The 10,844-nt window shown below is 37.2% G+C and overlaps 1 protein-coding gene across 1 annotated transcript in view; it reads left to right on the top strand.

The window, feature by feature from the left end:
• The first annotated feature begins 1,176 nt into the window (after window positions 1-1,176).
• Window positions 1,177-10,844, top strand: part of ATG3 (autophagy related 3) — a 21,040-nt gene continuing 11,372 nt past the window's right edge. The window contains 6 exon segments of the mRNA XM_014306825.2: window positions 1,177-1,199; window positions 2,444-2,516; window positions 5,668-5,717; window positions 6,837-6,907; window positions 8,625-8,732; window positions 10,303-10,352. Coding sequence (XP_014162300.1) covers window positions 1,177-1,199; window positions 2,444-2,516; window positions 5,668-5,717; window positions 6,837-6,907; window positions 8,625-8,732; window positions 10,303-10,352 — 375 coding nt within the window.

The raw sequence follows: 10,844 nt of genomic DNA, 5'->3' as shown, positions 1-10,844 counted from the left end.
ATCTCGGCGGGCTCTCACATCCCGCAGGGGGGGGAGCATCCATCTGGGAGGGGCGGGCCTCTCGAAGAACAGGTGTTGCTGCTCCTGCTTCTCAAGGAATGACTTAAATGTGTTGCCGTTTTCTGTAAAAGTCACGAAAGTTTTACGTGGTTGTGTGTCCAGGAATTGAAATTCGAGCGTACAGACAGGCTTGAGCCTGGTTTTAGGAATTGCGTTGCAATGGTTATTTTGGGTAAAGAGCAACTTTTTCAGCTGACATAAAAAAACCCAAATTAAAACAACAAAATTAGCCACACCTTTGTTGTGTGAGCAGGTTTTACATAGCCAGCTTATTCGTGTGTTAGAATTGCAGTATTAATATACAAATCTGTGTCCACCAAAGTAGCTGAGAATAGCAGAAATGTGCCATTGGGTCATTATAAAAGTAGGCAGCACATCTGTTATAGGTCCTGTCACTGCATATTTAGCTAGAAACAAATTATGGTTTTCTGCTGTTGTGAGACTACATCCCATTCTCTGACTCTTATTTGCAAACAATTTCTTATATAAACCCCAAATCTGTATACAAGTGGCAGCAGTTTTTTCATTACTGATTTTGGTGCTTCTGCATGCTTTTGAAAAAAACACTTGTTTACGACAAGTATCTCTGCCTGTGGCTTTGTGGTTTGACCTTTTATGTGCTTTGCACCCTGCACCTTACTTCTCTGGGTAGATAGCAGGGGCAGTCAGTTATTAATTGAACTTGTCCCTCTGTGGTGTTTGGCATAGTCTTGCCTGGTCCTAGAGTTGCCCACCAATGTGAAATGTTATGGGTTGCAGTGAAGTTGTGCCGAGGGAAGGTGAAGTGAGTTGTTCAGTAGTACAGTTGTTGTTGCACAGCTGATGTAATAGTGGATGAATTCTTGTGTCCAGATGGATTACTGGGAAAAGGCAGGAGTAGAAGCTTCCAGAAATGGAAGGTGTTGATATCATGTGTATAAGTTCCCTTTACAAGGGGGAAATAATGCTCCAACTTGGTAATTTTTGAAAGAAACTAGACCTGTGTCTCTCACAATTGAAGAGTTTACTTACACAGAAAAATGAGGTATTTACCCTCAGGGAACAGAGGATGGATATTTTACATGTTTCCTTTCTGTAATTCCAGAGACACAAGTTTGTGCATGTTCCCTACTGCTTATGGTTCATTTTGAGGAGAACCCGTAAGTTGTCTCCACTGTGGTGTTGCTCAATGTGTTATTGAGGATTCTGAGTTTTATAGCGCTTGAAATTACTTTGGTTTCAGTCACCTAGCATATACTAATGTTTGTAGAGCTGCTGTTTTCCTTATCTTTGTCTTGTTCTTAAGCATTTCTTCCTTAGAATTGAGGTAGAAAGGCAGTAATCAGTACATATGAAACAGGTGTGCTCCTTTCATTTTCTGTAGCACAGGTGATAGCATACACTGGGTGAAGGAATGCAAATAACCAAGTTTAGCTGGGACTGCTTTTGTTCAATGTTTTCCGGCTGGTTGAATATGGTGAAGTTGTGGCTGGGAGCAAGACATATTCAGTTGATGCTTTTAGTCTAGATAGGGGGAAAAAATAGGTTCCTTAGAGCAAGAAGTCAGCTGTGCCATGGTTGAAATTGCATTCTCTGTCAAAAGCCGGTTTTGAATAGCTCTAATGCTGGGGAACAGTAGGATACCTTGGTACTTGAGCTTTTTCTGAAGAAACAAATTACCAGAAGTCAAAACATAATACACTTCGTCTAAATTTGAATATGACACAAGATGGGTTATCCTTAAGCTTCATAAATGTTGCCTTTAATGCTAAAGTACTTAATTTCTCTTACGCAGAATAAGTCTGGTGTCTGCTCACCATCTATTCATCTATTCTTGCATCAACAGAACTCCCTACAACAATATGCAAAAACGGAAGCTGTTTCCATGGGGTGCATGATAAAAGCACAGAAATGGGTATTAAAAGAGAGTATATTACTAAATCTTTGTATTTAACTTTTCCTACCCCAGAGAAAAGTTGGTTTGGTCCTTCATTCGTGACTTTACTTAACTGCAAAGCCTCATAGTGATGCGTTGCAATGCTGTTCAATGCCTACAACTCTGGAGTCCTTAACAGTCCAGATCACCAATTCCAACTGATTTTCTGTTTCTTACTGGCAAATGTACTACTGAGTGCCAGTCATCTTTTCTTCCTTGTTTCTATAATTGGCAGTAGCAAAAACAATTATTTTGTATAGGTGATAATTTTTCATAATACCTCATATTTTGCAACAAGTAATTTTGGGGAGCCTTACTTCCTTATATTCTAATGTAAGTTTCCTGTCAGTTGTGGCAGAGGTTGCCTCCACGCTGATTCTTGGATCTCTGGACAGAACTAATTGCAAAATGAGAGTAGAGAAGGTGTTTGTCTTTCCAGTAAAGTGGATTGTGTTGATTTGTCAGTAGTTCTCAAAATTTCTAAACTTTTCTCTTGCAGGAGTCCAAGTTCAAAGAAACTGGAGTAATCACACCTGAAGAAGTAAGTATATAGAAACTTAAATTTATTTTGAAAGTAATGATGCATTTTTTTAATGCAAAACGACCATGTTAAACAGATCATGTCTTTGCCAATTATTGCTTCTTGAAACAATTTCCATAAAGTGAAATTTCTAAGTAGCCTTTTTTACTCTACGGATTGAAGTAGATAAACATAATTTTTCCTGAGATCGCATTAGGCATCTGAATGTGAGATGCTTCTTTCCTCTATTATGCTGTGAAAAGATTGTAAATAAGCTGGGTCAACAGCTCCATTTGTCATGGGAGTTCAGGACTGAAGAGGGAATATATTGGTTTTTAAAATCTTTCTTCTGAGGAACTTGAAGGGGAGCTTTTATCTTTGGAACAGTCTTTGCTTACCTCTGTTTTTTCCAAGGCTCTGTGAAGATCATTTCGTATATTTCTCCACACTGTATATCCAATGATTATTATTTTTCTCTCTTCTTCTCTATAGGCTGTTTTAGGCAGGTTGTATTTTGAATTGCTGCCAAGAAGTTGTATTTTTTAAGAACTCTAAAAGTTGCAAAGAGCAACAAACAGGATTTTTTCCTGGAACAGTAAGAACACTGTCTGTGTTGAGCTATTTTAATTTCTCCCTGACGCTTTTTCTCATATTGAAGTGCTATTGATCTGCAAATACTTTGTCTTTACAGAGTTCTAATAAAACAGTGTCAAGACTGTTAGGTAGAATGAAAGAAAAATGAAAAAATAAAAAATCGTAAAGATGAGGTGGAAAAAAAGCGGAACAAATGATGACTGATGCAGGTAGATAATGTGGACAGAAGTATTTTTCCTAATATTGGTGCCTGTATTTTTCTACTGTGTTGCCCTGCAAGCAAACACCCATTCTCTTCCTCTGACACAGAAGTACCACACAGAAAAATAGGCTTAGCAACACGGTGTTTTGTTCTGATAACTGTATGTATGTATGTTTATAAATATTCATATATGTTAAACAATAATGCGTAGTCTTTATTGTATATAAGCTAGAATAACAGAGAAAGTCTGGACAAATGTTCTACCAATACTTAATCCCTTTGTGGTTTATGGGAGAGGAATTTGCAGTAGTATTTTAAGAAAAGGTACCTTCTATAGAACATAGCAAGAATCACACTGTATTACATTAAACAGTTTTCAGGCTTTAAACACCACTAGGAATGTGAATAGTCCATGTTCTCTGTGTCAAGTTAGATGCTGCTGGGATGAATAAATTGGATCCTTCAAAACAATAGTCAAGGGAACCAGTTATATAGGAAGATTAAATTTTTTGGTAAATTTAGATGAGGCTGAAGCATGGACCTGCTGATTGTCCCTTTGACAGTCTTTATATAGGAATGGTTACTGAATGAGTTTGGATTTCTCGAGTAATTTAAGCTGTATTTTAGTCTGAAGACACTAACTGGTGTATAGATTTTTGTGGGGTTCCTGTGGCTTGCCTCTGAGGATGAATAAATTAAGGCTAAAGATGACTCATTAATCAAACTCAACACCTACTCCCTTTTTTCACTTATCTGTGCACTTGATTTATTTTCAAAAAATTCTTGCCCGTCATGAGTTCTTACTAGTTAATACCTCCAAAAGATGACACCTGTTTTAATTGTGTGAATACAGGGAAATTGTTAAAATCATTCTCTTCAGGGCTAGAAATAAGATCTCCTAAAATTGATCTCCTTCCACTTTGCAGTACTGGATCAGATATGAGGTAGCATCAGCGCTTGAGAAATAGAAAGTGAAACCAACGAGACAATTTTTCTGCCTAAGGTGAAAAAATGTAGATGAAATTTCAAATGCTGTTTTAGGGCTATGTAAGTGTTAGACCCACAAACTACACTGATTTTTCATCTTTGGTAATATATCTCAACACTGCTGTCACAAACAGAGTTCCAATTCCTTGAACAGAGAATTTGAAATAATTCTGGAGTTTCATTTATGTTTACTATGTAAGAGATAATGAGTTTTAAAATTTCCGTGTCGTGTGTATTGGGAGAGTTTGCTGGGTTTTTTTTAAAGGATTCAGTTTTGCTAGAGGTTTCTGTTGAAAATAGATGAAAGGGAAGCACTTTTGCGGAGATTAAGCTTGTTAATCCGTGTGCAGAGTGCACTGTGGTGTTTTCTGCTGTGCTGATCCGCCTCCCTTTGGAGGACGCGGTGAGGAAATGGCCGTGACCTGCTGCAAGCCTGTTACGTCACACTGCAGCAGCTCCTGGGCAGCTGGGGAGGGTGGTTGTATAAACTGGCACTTCAAGACAAGAGAGCACCTGTAGCAATAGCTGTGCACCTCATATTCCAAAGGGACTGCTGCAAAGCCCACAAAAATCACTTGAGTGCAAGGTTGCCTTCCTCAATTTATGTTTACAAAGACAAGCCCAGAGGGCTAGGCTTTGCTGCATGAATTTTGAGTTTGTGCACAAGTCTAGCATGACATTGCTGGCAAGTTCAACGTGACAGTATCGCTTTGAAATAGTAATGCAATTTTATAAAAGGCTTCATCTTTGATACTAAGAACAAGCAGAGGGAATATTTTTAAAAACTATTTATTCAGAACAAAGTTACTGATAAGATTTTTAGTGTGCTAAGTAAGTGGTAATCTATTTTTAGTTTACATCGGCGATCAGCTATTATAGTGATGGTCATTATAGAAAATCTGTGCTATTTATTTCTTTGTTGCAGTTCTCTCACTGATTCAGTGGATTGATGGTCTCACTTTGCTTACTGCAAGATTGTTTTGAACAAGGAAAGAAACTTTTTTTTTTTACATTAAGCTCTTTTTTATCTTTGCAAAAGTTTGAATAGGGGCAAATAAAAATAATTTCTTTATTACAAAGTAAACAGTCTTACTAGGTCCAGATACTATTTTGGTTCTTACTAGACTGGCAGGTAGTATCACAGCTTTTGAAACACTGTATTTGCTTTGGTGCTTACTAAGCATTTCAGGTGAAGTTGATTTAATCTTTGCTTTTTCATGGGTAGCTGAGATACGGGGTTAAAATAAAGAATCATTCTGATTGAAACATTTGTTAATTATGCAGTTAATTGGTCAAAGGAATGTGGAACTGAAATACTAATGCTGAAAAAAAATTGAGATTGTTGCCTTTGGCCATATGTAACAGTAATATTTTTTCCTGCCTTAACAGTTTGTTGCAGCTGGAGACCACTTAGTTCACCACTGTCCTACTTGGCAATGGTAAGGAAAATTCAAAGAATTGTAGAAAGCTAGCATTCCTTACCTATGCTTTGGTGTGTTTCCATTGGATTTAGTAATACAGTTGTCAGAGCAGTAAGTGTACTTTTCCAGTAAGACTTTTATGATGGCTCTATAGAGCTTACTAGTTGCTGTAGAGCAGTAGTTGAGATGAGGATTTGCTTGGGGATTATTTGTTTGTTTTTCTAAGGTTTTAGGGGAAATAATCTGTTATATACTGTGAATGCTTTTAGTGCTTAGCTGCAGTAGCAGCATGTCTCTCTAGGTTTGTCTTGGTGATTGAAAAAGCAAAGGCCCTGTGCAACTGGAATTGCCAGGCAGTAGCTGTAAATGGTGTATTTTGACAAGCATTTGCTAATAAATGTATTCAAGTTAGCCCACAGCAGTTCACTTTGTGCAGTGTTTGCCCTTAGAAATGTCTTCTGTTTAGTGCACAGTAAGGGTGCAGATAAGGTGCTTCCTTATGTTTTACTGATGTCCTGCATTATGAAACTGCTCCTAAATGAGCATTGTTTGTGCAGTTGGTGTCATCAGAGTCTAGGCTCTGTACTGAGCCTCGAATTGCAGAAGGAAAAATTACCCCTTTGCCACCTCCTTCAGAGAAAACATGATGTTGAGTCTGGCAGCAGTTTGGAATGGGCTATTTAGAATGTTACTCTTATTTCAAACCAAAAACCACTAAAGGTGAAGGCAAATGCTTGAGTAATGTGAAATTAAGAGTAGTTAAGCACTAGTGACAATGGACAGATTTTGTATTTATAGATGTCTATTTCTTGCTTTTCTGAAGCTGCTTTCTTCAGATGTTTGCTACTTGGTTGATGCTGATCCTAGAAAATTGTACGTAGAATAGATTATTCTTTGCTTGGCCATCTCAAGGTGAAAGTTTTTGAGGCATAAAATGGTTTTGATCTCGGAACAGTTGGGGTGGCCAAGCTTTCTAACACCATACCAAATGTATGTAGGGAAGAGTAAAGTCATAACAAACCAATTCTGAGAATAGGTCATGACGATTAAATAAAATGTTCCTGACACAACGTGAAAATAGAAGGGTTCTTTTGTTTGCAGTTATCAAATTCTCAAATTGTACACTTCATTTTACAGGGCTTCAGGAGAAGAACTTAAAGTCAAAGCTTATCTGCCAACAGACAAACAGTTTCTGGTAACTAAAAATGGTAAGCCTGAAATTTAAATATAAGTGTTCTTAGAATTGACAGTATGGTTGACTGTGCTGTCAGCTCTACCAATTGTATTGATAGGGGAAGCAAATACCTCACACTTTGGATGCTCTGGCTTTGCAATATTGAAGAAGTTTTTCCTGCACTCCTTAGTGCTTTTTCTTAGACCACTTTATAGTAGAGCTTTATATGAGCCATAAAGCTTGCCTTGATGAAGTATAAATGAACTTTAAACATTATTAGCCTCTTTGTCTGTCTTTGCTTCAACTCATGTTTGGTGACTAAAATGAAGATATGTTTATTTTCCTCATTCCTTTGAAAACTCAGGCTATTAAAGAGTTCTCATAATATTTTTCATAGTGACACTGATACTTCTAATTCAAGTATGTAGTCAATGCCCTTGTCAATTAGAATCATATAAATACAATCTTGAATTAATTTTTTCCAGCTTCATAGTTGTGTTTATGTAGTACATGTGGTGATGACTTTTTAATGCATAAGAAGGATAACATTTTGGCACAACTGTGGGGAAATCTTTTGGATTTTGTATGAAAATGTGGCAAAGCTATTTGATGAAGCATTAGCACTAAGAAAGCCTGAGGAAATTTTTGCCCGCAGAGGATTGTATTATATACTTCGATTTTCCTTGCTGGCTTTTGGAGTCTTGCAGTGCACTATCATGTGAAAATTACAAAGCAGCATTGGACATTCTCCTGACAGGGACCTCATGGTTTGATAGCCAGCTGATCTGCTTTGTTTCTTTTCCTGCCACTAGTGAGGTTCCTTGTTGCTCTGATCCTCTAGATCACATTCCAAAATAATGTGCTTCCTGCTGCTGGTGTCACACTGGCCTCCCACCGGAGTAAAAGTTGTGGGCTGTAGTTGAGACTGGGAACCATCCTACAAATCTCATTTTAGAAGTCTTTGGATTACTTCACTTTGACTTTCACACCTCTTTTTATCCCTTTCTGAAAGGTTAAAGAGCAGTTTTCAAATGCTGCACTTCATGCAGCAGATCTATTTTTCTCCATGTTAATAGAAAAGGAAGGAGGATTTTCTGCATAGTGCTTGTTTACACTATTGGAAAATGCCTGCTTTGCCTAGATCAGATATTCAGTCTTTGACTATTTTCTGAAAACGTTATCTAAATCTCTATTTAAATGGCTCTGTAATGCACATGACAGAAGTTATTCGTAATATTACATGAATTCTGACTTTCTAAACTTCTAGATGTTAAATTATAATTAGATGTACCTAATGTATTGCTTAAGTAGCTGCTGCAAACTTTTAGCACAATTCTATAGCCTAAATGAGTTTGGAAAACTCATGAAAATCCGGGCAAAGTTGTCCTTAGCTGTTTACCAGTATGAAGAAAACTTACAGGTTCTTTCCAGTTGTTAGCAAATGAGAAATTAATTCTATTTTAATCCTTAAGAGATTGGATGAAACTGCTCTAATACTTAATAGAAAGATGAACTTCTAAGGCTACAGCAATCATTGCATTTTACATTAAGTAAAATATGTGGGACAGCATATCAACATATTTTTGGAAGTTCATACTTTTGCATTTGAAATACAGCCTTAGGATTCCTTAAATGGGGATATATGAAAGATTGCCACATTTTAGAAGGCCTTGTAGGACAATATCATGCTCCAGTCTGGTTTTGTATAACAATGACTGACTGCATTCTTTTTGTTTTGTCATTTTTTGTAGTGCCGTGCTATAAAAGGTGTAAGCAGATGGAGTATTCAGACGAGCAGGAAGCAATTATAGAAGAAGATGATGGTGATGGGGGATGGGTAGACACTTTTCACAATGCAGGTATTCAAGGTCTTGCTGCAGGCTTTGCATTTGGCAATCTGATTTTCAGTTTCCACTCTTAGTAAAATCTTTTTTAAATACATGTCTAATACAGTATGTAGTCTAGAGGAAATAAAGTTACATTATCAGCTACCCACCTGATTGGTACACAGTGTTTCACTGTGTGGCTGTATATGCTTGAAACAGGCTCCTTTTCAGAGATGATGGCACTAAAGTTCTAGGAAATTATTTTAAAATATGGGCTGTGTAGTGACTCATTCCTTAGTAAGGAAATCCTGTGAAGATGATGTTAGTTTAAATTGTGGATGCTGTACTAAAAAGAAAGATGTTAAGTTCAGAGATGAGAGTGGGAGATGATCCTATTTTACAATAAGCCCTTAAATGAGCTTGTGTTTATAAAGAGGTCTAAAAAATACTGATTATGTGAATCTATCTCGTTGGCTTTTCTAGTACAGTTTCTTAAAAATACTTGTTTTTTTTCTAATTGGCAATTATATTAGTTTTAATCTGTTTCATGATGTGTTAATAAAATTCTGTCCTTCAATGATGTTTTCTCCACCATTTCCAAAAGTTCTCCTCTAAGTTTTTGCTTTCTTTGGTGTAAATTTTTTTGCTGTAATGTGGAGAAAGTTCTCTAAGTAGTTTGCCAGGGTGGGGAGATAAAGCATTGGAGATGATGCCTTTTTTTCTGTAGACATATATTTTTCATCACTGGCAATTCTTAAAGGTACCATAGTTCATAATTTAATGCCTCCACACCAAAGAAATAATTTGAAATAGCTTAGTCATGTCCTTGAATTAAGAGTGCAGTATCTATCCCTGCTGTGAATAGACTCCTTGCCAGGTTTTTCCTTTTAGAGTTGACTGGTTTGGGCACCATGCAGTACAGCACAGCTGTAACACCCTGGCTAAACCTTGCCAGGTCTCTAAATGCTGTCAAATGAGATAAAATCTGTTTCCACAGCTGAAAAGTTAATCAGATAAATATACTCTGTTAAAGCAGAATCTTGGCGTTATCCCAAAAGGTACTGTGTGAGAACTGTAGTAAGAATTAGAAGGCTTATTAGGGGGAGGATCTCAAGATTGGACCTCTTCCAATTAGGGATTGGATCTCTTCTATGATTTGGGGTGGTTTTATACCATCACTTCTCCTCAGCTAAAAGCATTGAGTGTTGTGCTACATTTTGCTTTGTCATTGCTTTCAGGAAGCTCAGAAATACTCATAAGTGCCTGCCTTTTTAATGAAGCTGAGTTTCATTGCTGTGATGTGAGTGCCTCTCCTGAATTCACTTTTGTGCAAAAATACCTTAAAATAGAAGTCCAAATTCACAGAGTTCTATCACAGATTTTTTAAGACGTGGCGCATCTGTGCTGTGGCGCTCTGTGTTACTGGTATGGTTTGCTTAGGGATGTCCAGTACCAAATGAACAGCCTCTCACGTATCAATGTTGTTGAGATGTGACTTGGAATGATGAGACACTGCGTTTGAAATCCTTGCAAACTCTTTCTATGCTGTTCTCTAACCAAGAACGAAGCTTTTTTTAACACAAACTTCCTGTTCAATTTACAGGTATAGTGGGTGCAACAGAGGCAGTTAAGGAGATTACACTAGACAGTAAGGTACTTGTTTCTAAATTTTTCTGATGCTTTATTACAGACCTGATGGTAATAGTGGTTTTACCAGTGTCAATCTAGTACTCCAGTACTCCCTGTGAAAGATTAAATTATATTTCATCATGAATTGTTTTGCAGATGTACATTGACCCTCAGAGCCTGTGATATTAGTCTAAGCATGTGCATCTCCTTATTGCTGTGTTTGTTGAAGCATTTGTCTTTTTGAAATGTCTTTAGCCAGTGTGCTCCTGTGCCAGGCTTCTACAAACTGAAAATGAACATAAACGTTCCAATGTCTTGAACATTTGTGTTCCAAGACATTAGTGTTTGGAAATCCAATGTAAAGAAATTTTTATGTGGAAAAGTAACGTGGGAATGTAAAGTATTTCTTTGTGGTCTTCAACTATAGCAGGCAGACTTTTAGCACATTGGTCCAGTTTGACAGATTTATGTCCTTCGGTTTAGAAGAACCTTACTTGTTTAAATGTATACATGTTA

This window comes from Geospiza fortis, unplaced genomic scaffold, assembly GCF_000277835.1.
Source record: "Geospiza fortis unplaced genomic scaffold, GeoFor_1.0 scaffold1, whole genome shotgun sequence".
Taxonomy (NCBI): Eukaryota; Metazoa; Chordata; class Aves; order Passeriformes; family Thraupidae; genus Geospiza; species Geospiza fortis.
This window is presented reverse-complemented; position numbering and strand designations above follow the sequence as displayed.